Genomic DNA, 21,990 nt, shown 5'->3' on the forward strand with positions numbered 1-21,990 from the left:
ATCGCTATCACGTGGCTCCGTTATTACTATTGTGTTGTTGTGCCAGAGATGGGACTGGTGCGCTGCAAAAGAGACGAGTCCCTGTCTCAAACGGGGATGGTTCTTGACAGGTAACCTTGAAACATAAGGGCATGCAGTGATGTCATGAAAGAAAAGTGACCTATGGAAGGGTAAGGAAGAAGGCCTCGTCCCTCCCAAGTCCTTGATCCCGCATCGTCACAGAACAAGTGAAACACCATTTGTAAAAGTCACCCAGGTGTTAAGCAGACCCTGTGTGTGTGTGTACCTTGTGACTTGTGTGTGGGATTTTCTGTGGCATTGGGCATCCATGTTCTAAGCTCTTAGGGAAACAAACATTCACATATATTCAGCATCTCCCTAGCATCTTGGCCTGTGATACAGAATTCGTTCAAAGCGTTATGAAACTCAACCCACTGGAAGAAGAGTTTGCTATCCAAGTGGTCTATATGCTGGTAGAGCCCTTAGGCCTCAGTTGGGGCCGCATTGCAGGGCACTGTACAAACAGCCAGCCAGCCAACAGCCACAGATACACTGGGGGAATATGGATACAACAAACAATCCAACGACTCTGGGGAGGAATTGGCCCTCCTGGGTTAGTTTCATGGATGGTGGATGGCTGGTTTCAGTTGAGGGCAAAGGAAAGAAGGGGAAGAACAACAGGCCCCACTTGTCACCTGCCCAGCAATGACCTCTGCTGTGGTGCCTGGAGAACCATCCAGAGGGGGCATCCTGAGACGGACAAGGCAATGGCAGTGGGGATTTTATCAGGGGTTTTCCTCAGGCATGAAGGCAGCACAGAGGTGTCAGAGAGAAACTGCCTTGTGGGCAGTGAAGACTGGGAACACTGGCAGAGCGAACACAGGTTGACATCACCATAGGTAAGTAGGTCACCAAGTGGAGTGGGGCAACATTATGAACTGCCTTGAAGGTAAAGACAAGTAGCTTTTATTTGATACACAGGTGAAGGAGAAGCTGGCAGAGGGACTCAGGGCCTGACGTCAGAACTCCGAGAATAAGATCTTGGCAGAAGCATGATGAAGACACAAGGGGAGAAAGGGTGCAGGAGTCCAGGCCAGACAAGGAGAGGATTCTGTAGCCAAGACATTCAGGGATCCGGGCTTGGACAACAATTCTGGCTGGGTATACAGGGGGGAAAGGCTGATGCCAGAGGAGACGTGTAAGAAAAATGTCAAGATTTAGCAATGGCCTGATGTGCATCCAGTTTATTTCCATGTCTGTGCAATAGAAACTGGTAGTGCTTTGGGTGGGGCTAGAATCCCTTTCCCTACCCTCTCCCACACACATCCTGTTACTTACCTCAACACCCGCAATGGTTTTAGTGAGTTCCGCTCACATTTGACATTTTGAATGTCTGGACCCTGCAATTCTACTGCTGTCCTTGCCTGCAATTAACAGCCAGCAGGCCCTCTGGAGGCTTTATCTGCCTCTGGCCAGGGACAGAATGCTAAAAGGCCATGTGAACATTAACCTCCCCTGCTGCTCTGCAGTTCGGTGCCCCCATCTCCTCCCCCACTCCTATTGGCTGCTTTTAGGCCAGCCCCCCACTTGTGTCTCCAGACACCATTCCTGGCTTGCTAGAGGTGCCTTTTCCTGCCTCTCTCTGTGTGCTGTCAAACATGGCTACAGCCCAGGACAGGGCGGTTCTTCAAACCATCTTTAACCCCAGTGCTCCTTTTGGGGACATCCCCGCCTCAGATGCGGGAGAGGAGGCAGAGGCAATCCAAGGGGAAGGTGAGGTTTGATTCAGCAGCAGTTGTACCTCTGGGGGCTTAGATTCTTGCTGGTAACTAAATGTCTGTGCAGCGGCTGTGATTTCCCCTTCCCGGTGGTGGACTTTGCCACTGAGGAGGTGTGTGCTGGCACTGGCTGATGATGGGAAGAACTGTCTTCATTGTGAACAATGGCACTGCTGTAATCCGAGAGAAGTCAGTGGAGTTACACCAGGGAAGAACTAGTCGCATGGATGTTGTGGAATGATCCAGTGTTCCCCTGGCAGTGACTGATGGGGGCTTGGAAGCTAGGGCAGAGCTCACTAAGAGCTGGAAGGAAAGCATGCTGATCTCTAGAAAGATATGCCAGTTGGACTAACTGGACCCTGATGGGACTGGGGCCCTCACTAGTTAGCACCTGAAAGCTCTTCTCAGCCCTGGAGGGGAAAATCTCTACAATGCAGAGAAAGTGATGCAAGAGAGCTGCCTGCTTGCTGTCTGTCACTTAGCTGAGCGGGCTCCATGCTTGCCGTGGTATGGCGTCTGCATGGGTAACTCAAGAAAAAAGGCGCAAAACGATTGTCTGCCCTTGCTTTCACGGAGGGAGGGAGGGAACGGGGGCCTGATGATATGTACCCAGAAGCACCCACGACAATGTTTTAGCCCCATCAGGCACTAGGATTTCTACCCAGAAATCAAATGGGCGGTGGAGACTGCGGGACCTGTGGGATAGCCACCCACAGTGCAACGCTCCGGAAGGCAACTCTAGCCTCGGTAGACACTCCGCCGACTACATGCACTTAGAGCATTTGTGTGGGGACACACACAATCAACTGTATAAAAACGCTTTCTCCAAAACCGACGTATATAAATTTGACCTAATTTCGTAGTGTAGACAAGGCCTTAGATGAGAAGAGAACGGCAGGTCCCTGCATCTGTTACTCCTTACCAGATAGTGGTGCCGCTGGGAATTGGGGGAGGGCCCACAGAGCAGGGCCATAATTACAGAAGGTGGAAGTGTGGTAGCAAATACCTGCCTGATCAGCTCAGCCTGCCTTCTACATTCGGCCAGCTACTGAAGCATCTTTTGGCCTGTCAGACTGTCCTGCCATGAGCACCAATGCAGTCGGTTTGAGAGGCATCTCAGGGCAACGTCGCTTTCCCCCAAACTCGCAAAATTGTTACAAATAACCAAGGAGTCTGGCCTGGATCAGGGTGCTGACTGCATCCCACTGGACCCACCCCTGGGCCAGGCAGCCCTTTGGAAAGGAATCACACAGGAGACTGGAGAGTTCCTCTTCTAATTCACTGGGGAGCAGCTTGGACACTATGGCATTGGGGCCAGGACCCAGGCACTTTGCAGTGAGGTTCCTGGTCTCTCTTTGGGGCAGCAGGTTTATGTGAATCTGAATGTGTGGGAATTAAACTGCAAGTTGGATTTAAATGCAGCCTGCTGCCCAGTCTGCATACCTGCCTGAGTAAAGGTGACCAATAGGGATCTGCTGTCACAGCAACCCATGACACGCCTGGGCACTGCTCTCAACCCTTGGTGGATCAGGAAAGCAGAGCCCAAGACTAGTTCCGAGCCCCCATATTAACCCTTGGTCCGGTGGGCTCCTGTCCCATGCCTGGTGGTTTTGAGACTCTCCCCTCACTGTGCCCTGGTCTGGCACAGGGGATCACCCCCCCCCAAGCTGGGTGTCTGCCCAGAGCGCTGCATAAATTAAGTTTTTCTTTTATGCATGTCACAGATGGAGCTTTCACCTCGGAGCTGCTGGAGCAAGTCAAAGACCTGGAGCTACAGGGAGTTTTGGCAGCTGAATCGGGAAATGTGAACATGGCCCTTGAGAGCTTCAGCCAGGCCATTTGGCTCCTTCCGGAGCGAGCCTCGTGCTACAACAACCGTGCCCAGGCCCTTCGTCTCAAAGGGGATGTGGCAGGTAAATGAGGAGGGGGGTCATGCCCATCACCCCTGGGTTAGCAGTTGCCATTGGGGAAGGCTGCAAACAGGTGGTCTGGTTCTAGGAGTGACGGGGCCAGGCGTGGGGCTGATGGGCAGCAGTGCAGTCACAGCACAAGGTACGTGAATTGCACACAATAGAGAAGCAGGTTCTAAGCTCAGCACTGGGAGCCAGGAACTCCTAGGTTCAATCCTGACTTGTGACCCAATTTTCCATGTGATGTCCCTGTGACCCAGGACTTTCCTTTGTGGGTCCTGAAATGTCCCTGTTTTTTCAGTCCTATTGTTTGTTCCAATGTGTAGCAACACTGTGTAGAATTTGCTCTGTATTTACCAGGAACACGCTTTCAGGGTGATAAACGGGGTTTGGGGTGGAATAGGAGGAGTGGAGACACTACTGGAGAGGTGCTGGGGCTCACAGTCGACGTTCATGATTCTTGGTCCGTGTTCCGCAATAGATAAATTCAGAACAAGTTACTATGGAAAAACTCTCCCCTCTGAGAACCTGCCCATGTTGTGGATGGGTCAGAAGCTGGTGCACAGCATAGAAAATAGGCACTTTTGTCTATTGAATGAACATTTAATAACCCTAAAACAAGTCCTCACAAAAGGACCCTATGTTTTTATTTTGAAAATGTTGTTACAGCATCTCAGCTGTAGGCTCCTAGGGGTTCAGATCCATGATTAGCATGCACAGCACTGGGTACTTTCTATTGCCTTCTGTTGGAAGAGCTAAGTATTATCCCTCTTGTACAGACGGGGCACATGGCAGTGACCAAAGCCATCCTCTGAGATGTGCCCCGTCTGTACAAGAGGGATAATACTTAGCTCTTCCAACAGAAGGCAATAGAAAGTACCCAGTGCTGTGCATGCTAATCATGGATCTGAACCCCTAGGAGCCTACAGCTGAGTCCCAGCACATTATACTGACCAAGGCCAGGCAGAGTTCACCCTTCTTCCTTTCTGTCTCCAAACAGGTGCGCTGCAGGACCTGGACACAGCCCTGCGCCTCAGCAGGGGCACAGGCCGTGTGGCATGCCAGTGCTTCGTGCAGCGAGGTCTCATCAATGTGCTGCAGGGCCATGAGGATAATGCCAGGCAGGATTTTGAGCAGGGAGCCAGACTGGGTAGCGCCTTCGCTCAGCACCAGCTGGTCCTGATGAACCCCTATTCAGCGCTCTGCAACCAGATGCTGTTGGAGATGATGAGGAAGCTGCAGAACCCAGACATCCAGGGAAGCAACTAGAGCCCATCTGTCCAGGCAAGGGGTCAGCTGAGATTGTTCCAGGGGAGAGGGTTGCCGCTGAATCATTCTGCTGGGCCCGGCAGACAGGATGCCTTCCACGTGCCCCACATAGAATCCTGAACTCTCCACTGAGGCAAGGGCAGCTGAGATCAGGGGTCTCAACCATTTTCTTTCTGAGCCTCCCCCCCCGCCCCCAACATGCTATAAAAACTCCACGGTCCAGCTATGCCTCAACAACTTTTTCTGCATATAAAAGCCAGGGCCGGTGTTCGTAGGTAGCAAACAGGGCAATTGCCTGGGGCCCTGTACCACAGGGGGCCCTGCAAAGCTAAGTTGCTCAGGCTTCGGCTTCAGCCCCAGGTGGTGGGGCTCGGGACCCTGGGCTGCAGTCCTGTGTGGCAGGGCTTTGTTTTTTTGCCCTGGGCCCTAGAAATTCTAATGCCAGCCATGCTTGGTCGACCCCCTAAAGCCTGCTTGCAGCCCCCTGGTTAAGAACCACTGGTTTAGATTGGTGCATCCTGAGCAACGGCCGGATGTTTGTGGGGAAGTTTGTCTTTTGCAGAGCCTGAGGCATCTCAATCCTGGCCACCTCCCCTGGCCTGGCACAAGGCATGATCTGCAGTGTCTTTGTCACAGGCAGGTTCCCAGATGAGGCCCCCAGGCAGGTGAGCCACTTGGCAGGAACTTGCCAGGAGTGGGCTACTTTGTACAAACCAACACAAGCCACTTCCTCCCCAGAAGCATTTGTCGTTTCTCGTAAAGCTTTCGAACCTCATGAGTGGATCGGCTGAATTGGAATCGCGCCATGTTCTGGACAAGCCTCCCCTGCGGCTGTTTCTCACACTTGCCTGCTCCAGAGAAGAGCTGACCCTGCTTCAGCTTGGGCATTGGTCTTCCCTATCACAAATAAACTCTCTAGTTTGACTGGTGCTGGGTTCCAGTTGTCTGGGTGTAATTAATGTTCTTTTCACTTTTAGATGTAAGTAGTAATAAAAGAGTGCTCTGAAAAAACCCAGCCCCTTCCTATGTCCCTAGCAAATGTAGCCATTGGGTTCTTCAGGTCCCCAGGTCCTTGTTCACATGTCACTCAGCTGGGGGCTGGAACTAGACTTGCCTATGCTCAGTAATGGTAGCCTACTCGACAGCACACTGCACTGGGTCTTTGGAAACAGGATTCAATTTCCTGCTCTGCCCCGGTCTCACTGTGGGATCACGGGCAAGTCACTTAAGTCTTTCTGCCTCGGTTCCTTTGTTGGTGGGGCTTGTCTTTTTTAACTGTTGGCGTTTTGAGGCAGGGACGCTCTCAATGTGCATGTTCAATACTTAGCACAATGGGCCCTTGATCTTGACTGGAGCCTCTCTATGCTCCTGTGGTTTGTGTTTTGATTGCTTTCCTAGTGCCGGAAGTGGCTTAGGCACACTCTGTACCTTCATTTGCACTCCCTTTTGGTGCTCAGCATGGTGCTGTTGTGTTTAGTTCTCCAGTACTGACACTATGGGCCTGTCTAACCTCCAACATTTCTCATCTGAAATCATTGCAAACATCCCTCTTGGCAGTGGGGTTTTTAACCCTCTTTTCATTTTGTTTCCAGAATGTAACTTCTAGGTCTAAGCTGGGGCAGCATCAGCTCCAGCTGTGTGGGCTGGGCCTGCCTCTGCTGCTCCAGCTGGCTCTGCTCCATCAGGCAGCCCTGTCCTCGGGTTGCTCAAAGGGCATTTTACAGAGGAACCGTATGCGGTGAAAAGCAGTAGACCCAGTTAATCCGACCTGAGCGTTCACACGAGCCAGCGGCTCCTGGAGAACGGAGTGGGTTCGGATTGGTGCTCCGGCCGAGCCCTTTGGCCCCACCCTGCCAGCCAATGGGGTTTGCAGCCCAGCCGCAGGGCCGCGCGAGCCCCGCCCCCCGCGAGGCCGGGACTGCAGCGGGCGGGCGCAGAGCCAGGGCCGCTGCGCCCGCTGCCGCCGGGGCCGCGCCGGGCCGGGCCGGGCCGCGCCGGGCCGGGCCGCGCGCTCTGCAGCGCCCTGCCGGGATGGGCGGGCCGCTGCCCGCGGGCCCCTGCAGCGCCCCCGCGGGCCTGAGCGCTCGCGGGGCCGGCGGGGCTCGGCGGGCGCAGCTGCTGATGAGGCCGCCGCAGTGATCCCAGGTAACCGGCCTTGGGGCTCGCTGGCCAGCAGCGCTGGGGGCCGCCGCCCGGGGGGAGCCTCTGGGGGGCGCGGGGCATCGGCCCAGCCCGCGCGCCGCCCCGGGCTCCTCGCGCCGCGTGCCCCGCGTGTGCCCCGCGTGCCCGTGCGCGTGCCCCGTGAGGGCACACCATGGGGACGGGCGAGTGCGCGCGCTGTGCGGGGGTCGGTGTGAGCCCCCCGTGCGGAGGCCTGGCGGGGGCCGTGGTGACCGCTGGGAGCTGGCCCCTGGGGGTCTCCCGGGGTGGTGGGGCCGCTGTGGGCAGGCACGGTCACCTGGCTAACAGCCGCCGCAGTGATCGCCCCTCGCTTGGCCGCGCAGGCGGCGGACCCCAGGTCAGGGGAGCAGCATCCCTGCTCCGCCCTCCCCATGCACTCAGGTCCTGTCTGACTCCCTCCTAGTGCTGGGCGCTGGTGAAACTGGGGACCCGACCGGAGCACACATGGGGCTCACCAGGAACCTGGCCGGCTGCGGTGCCATCCTCTCCCCTGCACTGCTGCTGCTCCACATTGGGGCACTGGTGCAGTCAGGTAAGGCCCTTGCCTGGAGGGGAGTCCCCGTGCCCTGTGGGGAGCTGGGCAGGCCTGGGCCCTGTGCATGGACAGTCCATGCAGTTCTCGGACTGGACTTGCCCCCTGCCTCCATGCCAGCTTGTGGGGGGCCCCCTGAAACTGAGTGAACAGGCGCCGAACCTGGCCCTCTGCGTTGGCTGTGAGGCAGGAGGCTCCTGGAGGCCATGCCTACCAAGACTCCCTTACCTGGTCTGCCGCAGTGTCCTGTGCCCTGGCTCCCCAGCTGGTGTCTTAGCCAGCTCAGAGCAGCCCCACTTAGATTCAGAGCCTCCAGGGACTTGTTCCAGCCGCCTAGGGCCTGTTTCTATGTTGGTGAAATGGATCCCTGGTGTGTATGGAGTGGGAGCAGGGCATAGGATGAGCTCCTGGCTCAAGTGTGCTGCTTTGTTGGCTTTTCCCTCCTGATTCCCTGGCAGGGCTGGGGGAACCAGATCCCAAGATCAATGGGCAGTCACTGTTGGTGAGCACCATGCAGGAGGATGAGAGCCGGGACTTCACCTGCCAGGTGGACAGCTGGCAGGCCGTGCCCATGCTTACCTGGTACCTGAATGGCAAGAAGCAAGAGACCAATGGTTCCACAGTGTTGGCCACCTTGGCTGAGGCCTTTGAGCAAAGCTCCAGCACTTTCACAGTCACGGCGCAGCGCGCAGACAGGGAACTGAACTGCTCACTGACAGACCCAGCCTCTGGCAAGACCTCCAACGCCTCGGTGCTTCTCAACGTGCAGTGTAAGGGCTGGCCCCTTGGGCTTTGCCAGGGCTCCTGCTCTGTACAGGCCAGGTCCCTCGTCCGGAGAAGTCATTAGGGGAGAGACCAAGGGGCACCCCTCCCCACAACACACACCTTAATCCCATTTTGCATCCCCTCTGCTATTCCAGCCGTGCCCCCTCTCTCCCTCTACAGCTCTGATAATACCCCTTGATTCCAAGCCATGGCCCCTGGCTATTCCAGCCTGGCCCCTGCTCTCCTCCCAAGCTCTCAATCCTGCCCCTCAATCCTGACCCCACTATTCCAGCCCTTCCAATTTTGCCCCCAGCTTTGCTGCTGCTGCTCAGTCCTGGCTCGCACCCCAAGCAGAGGTGGCTGGTCATACAGAGCTCTGAGGTGGACACAGTACCCTGGGCTCCACCAGATATATTTCTCTGGAGATCTGAGGAAGGGTTGGACCCAGCTCCCCTGAACAGAGAGGCTAACAAGACCCCTCCTGCACTTTCTCCAGCCAAGCCCTAGGCAGTTAGACACAATGGAATGGCAGAGGCTTCCTTCCCACCCATGGTTGTGTGTCTGGACCAAGGAAGCAGCCAGAGCAGGGGCTGGACTGGAAGGGGTTAGTTGTGGAGTGTCCTGGATGCCCTGGCCAGTTGCAGGGAGGCTGTCATCATTATTCTCATTAGCAGCTAATTGGGGCCCTCAGGAGCTCTGTGCTGCCAGCACCTCAGGGGTTTGAGCCCCGCATCTCATGGTCAGATGTGCAGAGAACACAGGACACTGATCTGAATCCATCACTAATAACAACGAAGCCTCCTCATTAAAGTGCTGCACAAACATGAAATTATGACTTTTCCCTCCCACCGCTGAGACAGGAGGCCAAATTCAACCCTGGCAGAGGAACCCTGCCCCTCAGCTCACAAGCCCCTGCTCCCAGCACACAGCCATCAGCCCTGACCCCCAGATTCCTGCTCTAACCACTAGACCCCGCTCCTTGTTCCCCAGCTCTAACTACTAGACCCTGCTGCCTCTCCAGTGTTCACTAGGTTCAAGACCAGGGGCCAGCTTTGTTTTATACACATTGGTTTGTGTCCCTTCTTGCCCAGTTAAACCGGAGATCATGACGATGAATGCCAAGTACCAGGAGGCCAAAGACCCAGGTCTCTTCATGGTTCTCTTTGTCCTGGTGCGGGCCAATCCCCCAGCCAGCATCACCTGGATAGACCAGGACGGGCATGTGATGGTGAATACATCTGACTTCCTCATCCTGGACACCAAGAGCTACCCCTGGCTGACCAACCACACCGTGCAGGTGCAGCTCAGCAGTGTGGCCAAGAACTTCTCTTTCACCGCAGCCAACAATGTGGGCATCACCAACTCCTCCATCCTGCCACCAGGTAGGTGGGACCCCTCTGGGAGTTGGGCACTGGGACTGGAGAGTGTTGCAGAATCAGGGCCCTTCCCCCACATTTCATCTTGGTCTGGGGTGATCCACAAATCCGGCAATGGTGGGAGAGGCTGCAGCCAGTGCAAGCAGGGCTGTGGGGGCAAGTGCCTGAGTGAGGGGATGTCCATGGGGAATCCAGATGTTCTGAGAGCTTGTGGGGATGGACACTTCTTTCCTGTTACTGCCCTGTAGAGGAGCTGATACCTCCTTTGTCTCCCCAATATACACACCCCTGCCCTGGGGCAGGATCAGAGCTGGCGCCTCCTGGAGGGGAAAGGCCCTGTATCCCATTCCCCCCCAGAAAGCATCTGTTTTGTGAGAACAGTTTTACAGAGGAGCCCAGCTGTGTTTCACGCTCCCTGCTTCACTTTGGGGGAACTGGGTAGTGAATGTAGAGACCCATGTTATCCTTCTGAAGCGCAACATCCCAGAGCTGAAAGCAATTATGAGCCAAATCATAATTCTTCCTTGTGGGCTTTTAGGCACATATATAAAACAAATGGAAGAAAGGGGAAGTTGTTAATAATGAATATAAATCAGAAGTTAAGAATTGTAGAAAATTAATAAGAGAAGCAAAAGGACATAAGGAGAAATCTGTGGCCAGCAGAGTTAAAGACAATAGGGACTTTTAAAAATATATTAGGAATAAAAGGAATCCTAACAATTGTACCAGTCCACTGCTAGATGGAAATGGTAAAATTATCAGTAATAATGCAGATAAGGCAGAAGTGTTCAATAAATATTTCTGTTCTATATTTTGGGGAAAAACAGATGATACAGTCTCATCACATAGTGATGATAACACTCTTTCCATTTCGCTACTATCGCTGGAGGATGTTAAACAGAAGCTAGACATTTTTAAATCATCAGGTCCAGATAACTTGCATCCAAAAGTTTTTAAAAAGTTGGCTGAGGAGCTCACCGAACCATTTATGTTAATTTCCAATAAGGGTTGGAGCACTGGGGAAGTTCCAGAAGACTAGGAGAAAGCTCATGTACCGATTTTTAAAAAGATTAAATGGGACAATCCAGGTGATTGTAGGCCTGTCAACCTGACATCGATCCCGAGCAGGACAATGGAGTGGCTGATACAGGACTTGATTAATAAAGAATTAAAGAAGGATGTAATTAATGCAAATCAACATGGATATATAGAAAATAGATCCTGTCAAATAACTTGATATCTTTTTTTTATGCGATTACAAATTTGGTTGATAAATGTAATAGTATGATGAAATAGATTTCTGTAAGGCATTTGACTTGGTACTGCATGACATTTTGATTTAAAGAAGTAGAATAATATAAAATTAACATGGCACACAGTAAATGGATTAAAAACTGGTTAAATGTAAATGTATCCATCTAGGAGCAAAGAGTGCAGGCCATACTTACAGGATGAGGGACTCTAGCCTGGGAAGCAGTGACTCTGAAACACTTGGGAGTCGTGGTGGGAGTCAGCTGAACATGAGCTACTACTGTGATGCTGTGGCCAAAAATGCTAATGAGATCTTGGCATGCATAAATAGGGGAATCTTGAGTAGGAGTAGAGATCATTTAACCTCTCTATTTGGCACTGGTGCGACTGCTGCTGGAATCCTGTGTCCCGTTCTAGTGTCTACAATTCAAGGGGAGTGTTGATAAATTGGAGAGGGGTTAGAGAAAAGCCATCAGAATGATTAAAGGATTAGAAAATGTGCTTTATAGTGATAGACTCAAGGAACACAATTTATTTAGCTTAACAAAGAGATGGCAACTCAATTACAGTCTATGAATATGTACATGGGGAGCAGAGACGGGTAGAACAAGATCCAAGGGCTGGAAATTGAAGCTAGACAAATTCAGACTGGAAAAAAGATGTACATTTTTAACAATGAGAGTAATTAAGCACTGGAACAATTTAGCAGGGGTCATGGCGGATTCTCCATCACTGCTCTGGGAATTTTGGGGCAAGTTCCCTGACCTGTGTTATAAGTTCAGACTAGATGATCACAGTGGGCCCTCCTGGCCTTGGAATCTATGAACCTGTGATGGGGGAGCTGTAGATGCCAGACAGCCTCTGGTGCTGTAGGGGAATGGCCAGTGAGCACAGCCTGTAGGGTGGTGTAGGCCTGTGCGTGCTGCGTCTAGAGGTCTCTAATGGAGGTGGCTGGCTCTGGTGCAGGTCTCCTGGATACCCGTGTGGAGCTGCCCCTACTGGCCATCATTGTTGGAGGAGCCTTGGCACTGGGGACTCTCCTCTGTCTCAACACCCTCATCATCTGTGTCATCTGCAGGAAGGGGAAGAAGGCGTCAGGTGAGAGGGATGTGTCCTTGCACTGCTGGTGCCCTGGACACCAGGACTTTTCTTTGGGCCTGGGAGCGCTCCTTCCCACAACCCCTTGGGTCACGGGCCCCTGTGCCCCTGCTGTGCCCAGCTCTGTGTAAAGGCCAGGATGCCAACTTTGCCCCTAACACACTCTCTTCTTCGCTAGGGCTCTCTGGACCTATGCTGCTGCCTCCAAGGTAACCCACCCCTGCCCCTCGCTGCGGGGTGTCTGTCCTGATAGGACTTGGTGGAGGGGTAAAAGTGCCTTATTATCCGCCCTCCCCCACCGAACAGCCTGAAGCCTGCACCTCCCCTCCCCCCATGCACCAGTGCCAGCCTCTTTAACCCCTTCACTGCTTTGGCATGTGCAGTTTTTGGGGACGGTCTGGGGCCACTAGGAGCACATGGGGATGGCTGAGCTCCATGTGGTGGGATACCCTGGGGCTGGGATAAGTTTGACATTGTTGCAAGGTGCCAGGTTCACAGTACTGGAGATTGGAGTCCTCTATCCCCAGAGCAGGGGCAGCCTGGGCACCCAAGCCCTGCCCTGCCCTGCCTGGAGAGACCCTGTGTAGGGGCAAGGGGAGAGTCCAGAGTGTAGGGCCAGCTGGGGCTGACTGTAATTTGGGCCCTTGGGAGCTAGACTGACTCCTGCCAACTTACTTCAGAGAGGGGCCCCAGCTGCTGCGTGGGGAGAGTGTCCTGTCCCTACCAGGCTGGGCAGGGCTTCCTATCCAGACCTCCCCCCTCGATCAGTGCTGGTTCCATGGGACACAGATGTAGCAGCAGGGGCTGAGGGCCAACCCAGCCCGGAATGAGCCAAATCCGCTGACACCTAGGCATGAGCTGGGGGCCGGGCCTCTGGGCTGGGGGGGGGGCCTGCGCTGCAGTATCTGCTGTGCCACAGGAGGGGCTCTTGCAGCCATTCAGTCTTTGTTCTTGCTGCAGCGATTCCAACAACCTGAAGTTGAACAGCGTGCGACTGCCCCGAGAGAACATGTCCCTCCCGTCCAACCTGCAGCTCAATGACCTCACGCAGGAGGCCAAAGGTGCGTTCCTTACCAGAGCCAGGCAGTTTAGAGGGATGTCCCTTCTGAGCTGGGCCCAGCTGCCCATAGCATATAGGGTGAGATTTCTCATTGACCCAGTGTGAGCCTTTCCCCAGGACTCCTCTCCTGCCTCTGTCTGGGGCAGTGGCTTCTCCTTTGATTGTAGCTCTGAGCACTGGGCTAGGTCCCTGCTGCATTTGGAGGGGGGTTGGGACTGGGCCAGTATCCCGAGGTAGGGGAGTTCCAGCTCTGATGGGGGAAGTATAGATATGTGACACAATGTGTGTGATTCCTCCTCACTCCAAACATGTCCTTCCCCTGACAGCCAGCCATGGAGATGCGGGACTCCAGACCAAGCGGAAGGACGATGCCCTATCGGAGGCAGAGAACAGCCTGGGCCTTGGTAATAGAGGTAGCAAGTCTGGGTGGCCCTGTAGGGGCAGGGAGTGGATCTGGGAGAGGTGGTTCCATCCTGTGATAGACTAGTGCAAATGGCTCACTACTGGGTGCAGTGTCGGCAGCAGCTCTGCACTGGAAGAGTGGGGAGATCACGTATAAAGTGGGAGGGCAGCTGCTGCGTGGGGATGACAGTGTGGGGGCTCAGAAGGGCCATACTGCCGGCTCTAAACCATGGGAACCTCTTGCTTTGGGTCAGTGCTAATATGGCCCTACAGGCAAGTATTAGATAAACAGCAACGTACGCCTACCTCTTTGAGCAGGATCCCTCACTGAACCTAATTGCCCACGCTGTGGTTCAACTTTCTTTAAAACTTTGTAGCAAACATAAGGAGGTCAACAAGCGTGTGGGCAAGGGGTATAGTGAACTTAGATTTTCAGAAAGCCTTTGACAAGGTCCCTCACCAAAGACTCTTAAGCAAAGTAAGTTGTCCTGGGATAAGAAAGATCCTCTCATGGATCGGTAACTGGTTAAAAGATAGGAAACAAAGGGTAGGAATAAATGGTCAGTTTTCAGAATGGAGAGAGGTAAATAGTGGTGTCCCCCAGGGGTCTGCTCTGGGACCAGTACTATTCAACATATTCATAAATGAGCTGGAAAAAGGGGTAAACAGTGAGGTGGCAAAATTTGTAGATGATACAAAACTGCTCGAGATAGTTAAGTCCAAAGCATACGGTGAAGAGCTACAAAACATGATCTCACAAAACTGGGTGACTGGGCAACAAAATGGCAATGAAATTCAGTATTGATAAATGCAAAGTAATGTATATTGGAAAACATCCCAACTATATATATAAAATGATGGGGTCTAAATTGGCTGTTACCACTCAACAAAGAGATCTTGGAGTCATTGTGGATAGTTCTCTGAAAACATCCACTCAATGTACAGCGGCAGTCAAAAAAGTGAACAGAAAGTTGGGAATCATTAAGAAAAGGATAGATATGATATTTTCTGTCTTATTATTGCCTCTATATAAGACCATGGTACGCCTACATCTTTAATACTGCGTGCAGATGTCGTCGCCCCATCTCAAAAAAGATATATGGGAATTGGAAAAAAGTTCAGAAAAGGGCAACAAAAATGATTATGGGTATGGAACAGCTTCCATATGAAGAGAGATTAATAAGATTGGGACTTTTCAGCTTGGAAAAGAGACGACTATCATATCCCACCCCCTTAGAGGTCTAGCAAATCATGACTGGTGTGGAGAAAGTAAATAAAGTGTTATTTACTCCTTCTCATAATGAGTGGGGCATAACGAGTGGGGTCCTGCAGGGATCAGTTCTGGGTCCGGTTCTGTTCAATATCTTCATCAGTGATTTAGATAATGGCATAGATAGCACACTTATAAAGTTTGCGGATGATACCAAGCTGGGAGGGGTTGCAAGTGCTTTGGAGGATAGGATTAAAATTAAAAATGATCTGGACAAACCTGAAAAACGGTCTGAAGTAGATAGGATGAAATTCAATAAGGACAAATGCAAAGTACTCCACTTAGGAAGGAACAATCAGTTGCACACATAGAAAATGGGAAATGACTACCTAGGAAGGAGTATGGCGGAAAGGGATCTCGGGATCTTAGTGGATCACAAGCTAAATATGAGTCAACAGTGTAACACTGTTGCAAAAAAAAGTGAACATCATTCTGGGATGTATTAGCAGGAGTGTTGTAAGTAAAACAGGAGAAGTAATTCTTCCGCTCTACTCCATGCTGATTAGATCTCAACTGGGGTATTGTGGCCAGTTCTGGGCACCACATTTGAGAAAAGATGTGGACAAATTGGAGAAAATCCAGAGAAGAGCAACAAAAATGATTAACGGTCTTGAAAACATGACCTATGAGGGAAGACTGAAAAAATTGGGTTTGTTTAGTCTGGAAAAGAGGAGACTGAGAGGGGACATAACAGTTTTCAGGTACATAAAAGGTTGTTACAAGGAGGAGGGAGAAGAATTATTCTTCTTAACCTCTGAGGATAGGACAAGAAGCAATGGTCTTAAATTGCAGCCAGGGATGTTTAGGTTGGACATTAGGAAAAACTTCCTAACTGTCAGAGTGGTTAAGCACTGGAATAAATTGCCTAGGGAGGTTGTGGAATCTCCATCATTGGAGATTTTTAAGAGCAGGTTAGACGAACACATGTCAGGAATGGTCTAGATAATACTTAGTCCTGCCTTGAGTGCAGGAGACTGGACTAGATGACCTCTCGAGTTCCCTTCTAGTTCTGTGATTCTATTACGCAAGAACTAGGGGTCACCAAATGAAATTAATAGCAGGTTTAAAACAAACAAAAGGAAGTATTTCTTCACACAAAGCAGTCAACCTGTGGAACTCTGCCAGAGGATGTTGTGAAGGCCAAGACTACCAGGGTTCAAAAAAGAACTAGATAAGTTCACTGAGGATAGGTGGCTATTAGCCAGGTTGGGCAGGGATGGTGTCTCTAGCCTCTGTTTGTCAGAAGCTGGGAATGGGTCACTTGATGATTCCCTGTTCTGTTCATTCCCTCTGGGGCACCTGGCATTGACCACTGTCTGCAGACAGAAAAGGAGGACTTGTGGCACCTTAGAGACTAACCAATTTATTAGAGCATAAGCTTTCGTGAGCTACAGCTCACTTCCTCAGATGCATATCGTGGAAACTGCAGCAGGCTTTATATATACACAGAGAATATGAAACAATACCTATTCCCACCCCACTGTCCTGCTGGTAATAGCTTATCTAAAGTGATTTCCAGCACAAATCCAGGTTTTCTCACCCTCCACCCCCCCACACAAATTCACTCTCCTGCTGGTGATAGCCCATCCAAAGTGACAACTCTTTACACAATGTGCATGACAATCAAGCTGGGCTATTTCCTGCATAAATCCAGGTTCTCACATCCCCCCACCCCCATACACACACAAACTCACTCTCCTGCTGGTAATAGCTCATCCAAACTGACCACTCTTCAAGTTAAAATCCAAGTTAAACCAGAACATCTGGGGAGGGGGGGGGGGGTAGGAAAAAACAAGAGGAAACAGGCTACCTTGCATAATGACTTAGCCACTCCAAGTCTCTATTTAAGCCTAAATTAATAGTATCCAATTTGCAAATGAATTCCAATTCAGCAGTTTCTCGCTGGAGTCTGGATTTGAAGTTTTTTTGTTTTAAGATAGCGACCTTCATGTCTGTGATCGCGTGACCAGAGAGATTGAAGTGTTCTCCGACTGGTTTATGAATGTTACAATTCTTGACATCTGATTTGTGTCCATTTATTCTTTTACGTAGAGACTGTCCAGTTTGACCAATGTACATGGCAGAGGGGCATTGCTGGCACATGATGGCATATATCACATTGGTGGATGTGCAGGTGAACGAGCCTCTGATAGTGTGGCTGATGTTATTAGGCCCTGTGATGGTGTCCCCTGAATAGATATGTGGGCACAGTTGGCAACGGGCTTTGTTGCAAGGATAAGTTCCTGGGTTAGTGGTTCTGTTGTGTGGTATGTGGTTGTTGGTGAGTATTTGCTTCAGGTTGCGGGGCTGTCTGTAGGCAAGGACTGGCCTGTCTCCCAAGATTTGTGAGAGTGTTGGGTCATCCTTTAGGATAGGTTGTAGATCCTTAATAATGCGTTGGAGGGGTTTTAGTTGGGGGCTGAAGGTGACGGCTAGTGGCGTTCTGTTATTTTCTTTGTTAGGCCTGTCCTGTAGTAGGTAACTTCTGGGAACTCTTCTGGCTCTATCAATCTGTTTCTTTACTTCTGCAGGTGGGTATTGTAGTTGTAAGAAAGCTTGACAGAGATCTTGTAGGTGTTTGTCTCTGTCTGAGGGGTTGGAGCAAATGCGGTTGTATCACAGAGCTTGGCTGTAGACGATGGATCGTGTGGTGTGGTCAGGGTGAAAGCTGGAGGCATGCAGGTAGGAATAGCGGTCAGTAGGTTTCCGGTATAGGGTGGTGTTTATGTGACCATTGTTTATTAGCACTGTAGTGTCCAGGAAGTGGATCTCTTGTGTGGACTGGACCAGGCTGAGGTTGGTGGTGGGATGGAAATTGTTGAAATCATGGTGGAATTCCTCAAGGGCTTCTTTTCCATGGGTCCAGATGATGAAGATGTCATCAATATAGCGCAAGTAGAGTAGGGGCTTTAGGGGACGAGAGCTGAGGAAGCGTTGTTCTAAATCAGCCATAAAAATGTTGGCATACTGTGGGGCCATGCGGGTACCCATAGCAGTGCCGCTGATCTGAAGGTATACATTGTCCCCAAATGTGAAGTAGTTATGGGTAAGAATAAATGGACACAAATCAGATGTCAAAAATTGTAACATTCATAAACCAGTCGGAGAACACTTCAATCTCTCTGGTCACGCGATCACAGACATGAAGGTCGCTATCTTAAAACAAAAAAACTTCAAATCCAGACTCCAGCGAGAAACTGCTGAATTGGAATTCATTTGCAAATTGGATACTATTAATTTAGGCTTAAATAGAGACTTGGAGTGGCTAAGTCATTATGCAAGGTAGCCTGTTTCCTCTTGTTTTTTCCTACCCCCCCCCCCTCCCCAGATGTTCTGGTTTAACTTGGATTTTAACTTGAAGAGTGGTCAGTTTGGATGAGCTATTACCAGCAGGAGAGTGAGTTTGTGTGTGTATGGGGGTGGGGGGATGTGAGAACCTGGATTTATGCAGGAAATAGCCCAGCTTGATTGTCATGCACATTGTGTAAAGAGTTGTCACTTTGGATGGGCTATCACCAGCAGGAGAGTGAATTTGTGTGGGGGGGTGGAGGGTGAGAAAACCTGGATTTGTGCTGGAAATCACTTTAGATAAGCTATTACCAGCAGGACAGTGGGGTGGGAATAGGTATTGTTTCATATTCTCTGTGTATATATAAAGCCTGCTGCAGTTTCCACGATATGCATCTGAGGAAGTGAGCTGTAGCTCACGAAAGCTTATGCTCTAATAAATTGGTTAGTCTCTAAGGTGCCACAAGTCTTCCTTTTCTTTTTGCGAATACAGACTAACACGGCTGCTACTCTGAAACCTGTCTGCAGACAGGATACTGGGCTAGAAGGACCCCTGTTCTGCCTTCTCCACCTAGGATGCCCTGCTCTCCCACCTGCCAGTGATCAGCAGGTGCTGGGGGGGAGCTGATCTGGGGCTGCAGGTGTGTCCTGAGCACCCACTATCTTTTTTCTGGGGGTCTCCAGCCTCAGAACATGCACAGTGTTGGTGCTGTGTGGCTGTTCTGATGCTCTTAATATTAACTTTACATGTTTAGACCTTAGCAGAGGTTGTCATTATTTCAAACCTATTTAACTTTAAATGGGCTGAAAGTGGAGGGACTGACAGGCAACTGGCATGGATATGCTTTGAAATGGCCTGAGTGTTGGGACTTTAGCGAGCCTGGGAACAGTGTAGCACCTGCCCCATCAGCTTAATACAGCTGCATTCCCTGACCCACAACCTGGGCTGACTGTGCAGTAGGCCCTTGTAATGGGATTTCTTTTGTCCTTCAGGTTTCGTCCAGTTCCCGATGGTTGGGCACATTTACAAAGTGTCCAGCATGAGCAGTGATGAGATATGGCTGTGACTGCTGCGGGGTCCAGGGTATCCCTCAGTCTCCTGGGATGAGTCCACTGATCCATCAGCACTGCAGACCCATCCAGGAGCTGCCATTCTCCCCAGAGGCTCCCCCAGGATCCCAGACAACAGAGCCAGCTCAGAACAAGTTCTCCGTGTAACCACCTCCAGAGCTCCAGGTGAGAAAAGTGCAACGTCACTAACTTCTTGTGACTGCAGGTCTTCCACACCATCCTGCCCCAAGGATCTCTGGGTTCTTCAGCTCTCGCACTTGAATAGGTTAGCTAGTCTCACCTAAAACATCATGGAGTCTGATTTTTAAGAACTCTCCCGTGTGCGGGGAGACAGGTGGAGCACCAAGAATAGGAATGGCCTGTGCTCCTGCCCAGCAGCAAGAGGAATTCATGCATGCAACAGCCATGGTCATTTCATTTCCACTCAGCCCTGGGAGCACCCAGCTATGTCCATCTCTGAATGGATCAGGGCTACGTTCTGGAGCTCCTGTGAGGAGTCTGAAACTGGTGGGAGTGGAAGAGGGGGAGGTAATATCAGCATCTTAGGGAAGTAAATGAGTAGAGGGGGATGGGCAGTAAACCTGCCTCACTCAAACTCCAATCTCAGTCAGTCATACATTCCCTCTCAGGCCTGGCCAAGTATCTCAGTCCAGTGGCTCCTGATGTTGGTGTCCAGTCTGACTCCTGGGGCTGGTGCCTGCTGCTCGGAGGGGAGAGAGAGTAGGAAACCCAGAAGATCGGGATCTAGAGGTTCCAAGACTACTTTAGAAAACGTGGCCTGTCCCCTGTGTATGTTGAGTATCATACAGTGGGAGATGGAACAGACTTACCTCCCCATGGGGCTGGGAGGGGAGAAGCACTCCAGGAATGGTATAGTGCTAAAACCTGAAATAGCAAGCAGTGAGGCTGTTATTTGTCAGCTGCTCTAGTTCTGTGTACTCACTCTGCTCCGGAAAAGTAAACCTCACCAGTTTGGGACGAAACAGCAAAAAGAGTGCGAGTACCCCCTGGTGCTTCTCAGCCTCCAGTTAACTCCAGCCCTGTATTGGGAGAGCAGTGATGGTCTGCTTCTGGGTATCCTATAATCAACCTCTTTGTGAGAAAAAACATGGGGTAGTTTCTGCTTGGAGCCCACAGCTGTCTCCTGGAGAAGAACTAGAGTAATAAAAAGGGAAGTCCTTAATCTTTGAAAAGAACATTTATGAGAGAGGTGTCCCTGCTCTGCCCTCATTTACACTCATGCAATTCCCCTGTGGACACTGGACAGGTATGGGTGTGCCTGAGGGTAGTTATCACTCTAATTCTTCACCCCTCTGAAGCTAGGCACTGCAGCACAGAGGACACTTCTATGTGAAAAACCACTGTGGAACCCTAACCCTCCATTGCAATAACTGGTGTGTAATTCCTACAGTCCAGAGTTGCTGCAGCACCTGATCACTAGGATGGCACTGAGGTTTTTAGCCTTTGCTTTGTTAGTGTCTTGCTATGGCGACCGTCTCTCTCGGTGAACGTGCATCTGGAAAGGGCAACTCTTTCCTGGGAGACTCCTATTTGTGACCTCTCTCTCATGCCAAGAAGTCGGCTTGGCCTGGGTGCCAGTGAATAAGCACAAATAGAGGTGCTGGTGGAAATAAATACACATGGCCATACAGGCTGACCAGCCTCTGAGTAAAACATTAAGCTATGCATCAAATTATCTAGCAGCTGTTAGCTCAGTTACTTGTTTTAAAATGCTGCATTGTTAGCTGAGGCATGTTTTTATGTAACTTAGGCACTTTAAGAATAAAATGCTATAATCAAAGTGTAATACAGAGCTGCTTCTGAATTGACTGATGCTCTGCCTCTGGCAGGAGTTGATGGGATGGAGGAACCTACCTTGGCTTAGCTGCTTTAATGGCTGACTCCCCTGAGGGAGCCTTAAGTGGTCTTCGCCCCAATGATCTCTTTCAGAGCACTGACCCAACAGTGTCTGGAAAATTCTTCCAACAGCAATAAACCAAATAATTGTCTGTAGCAATGACTGGTTGTTTCTGGTGATCCGTCCTCTTCTCCCAAAATGCAGGACATGGCTCAGAGGTAGTGCCCTCATCTCTACCCAGAGGCTGATAAAGGGGACATTTCATGTGTTAACTGATGCTACCTACAGGAAACAAGGGGGAAACAGACTCCACTCTGCCTTAATATGAAGGTAGTACCACCCTCTGCCTCCTGTCCATCCCCTTAATTTTCTCCCTTGAGTGGCTACTACTGGGCTCCTGCTACAGAGCAGAGGTCCATCCACAACACCACGTTCTCCCCTTCAATTGCTTCCAGTGACAGCTCTTCCCCCTTGCAGCACAGGTTTACACAAGCACATGAAGCGTGGTGAACAGATCACTATTAGAAATGGCTGAGCCCACCTCCAGGTGAATGACATGTTTGTGGCCTTAGTGCTGTTCATCTCTCCATTTAGTGGCTGAATCTTATACTCATCTCAAAATGGAGACTGCTGCAGAGAAGCAATTCAAAGCCCATTCCTGCAGTGAAGTCCTGGTTCCCCAGCAATGCAGGCTGGGTCTCTGGGCTAAATTCTTTTAAATATTTGTGTGGGGGAGAGAGAGTCAAGTTCCCAATCATTAGAACCAACTCTGAAGCTCAGCAGGCTGCAGAGCCACAAGGTTCAGAGTCTAGGGAATGGCTACAAAAGGAGTCCAAACATCTGCATGGGCAGAGGGAGGGTTATGTCCTTAAGGAGATGCT

The 21,990-nt window shown here is 50.9% G+C and overlaps 2 protein-coding genes across 3 annotated transcripts; both read left to right on the plus strand.

The window, feature by feature from the left end:
- The first annotated feature begins 1,595 nt into the window (after positions 1-1,595).
- On the plus strand, positions 1,596-5,886 carry TTC36 (tetratricopeptide repeat domain 36). 2 transcript variants are annotated; one of them, XM_084611948.1, is made up of 4 exons: positions 1,596-1,773; positions 3,503-3,691; positions 4,689-4,972; positions 5,594-5,886. In XM_084611948.1, the coding sequence occupies exons 1-3, from the start codon at positions 1,659-1,661 to the stop codon at positions 4,955-4,957; spliced, it is 573 nt and encodes a 190-aa protein (XP_084468074.1). In that variant the 5' UTR covers positions 1,596-1,658; the 3' UTR covers positions 4,958-4,972; positions 5,594-5,886. The 2 variants fall into 2 exon arrangements, with proteins under 2 accessions (XP_084468074.1, XP_084468073.1); XM_084611947.1 differs by having other exon boundaries at positions 1,597-1,773; positions 4,689-5,886.
- Positions 5,887-6,962: 1,076 nt separating this feature from the next.
- TMEM25 (transmembrane protein 25) lies at positions 6,963-21,264 on the plus strand. Its single transcript, XM_084611816.1, has 9 exons — positions 6,963-7,102; positions 7,542-7,670; positions 8,129-8,440; positions 9,527-9,817; positions 12,029-12,160; positions 12,339-12,369; positions 13,121-13,221; positions 13,547-13,633; positions 19,174-21,264. Exons 2-9 carry the CDS (start codon positions 7,583-7,585, stop codon positions 19,245-19,247), a joined length of 1,116 nt encoding a protein of 371 aa, XP_084467942.1. The 5' UTR covers positions 6,963-7,102; positions 7,542-7,582; the 3' UTR covers positions 19,248-21,264.
- The last annotated feature ends 726 nt before the right edge of the window (positions 21,265-21,990 follow it).

The sequence above is a fragment of the Lepidochelys olivacea genome (assembly GCF_965140295.1).
Source record: "Lepidochelys olivacea isolate rLepOli2 genome assembly, chromosome: 22".
Taxonomy (NCBI): Eukaryota; Metazoa; Chordata; order Testudines; family Cheloniidae; genus Lepidochelys; species Lepidochelys olivacea.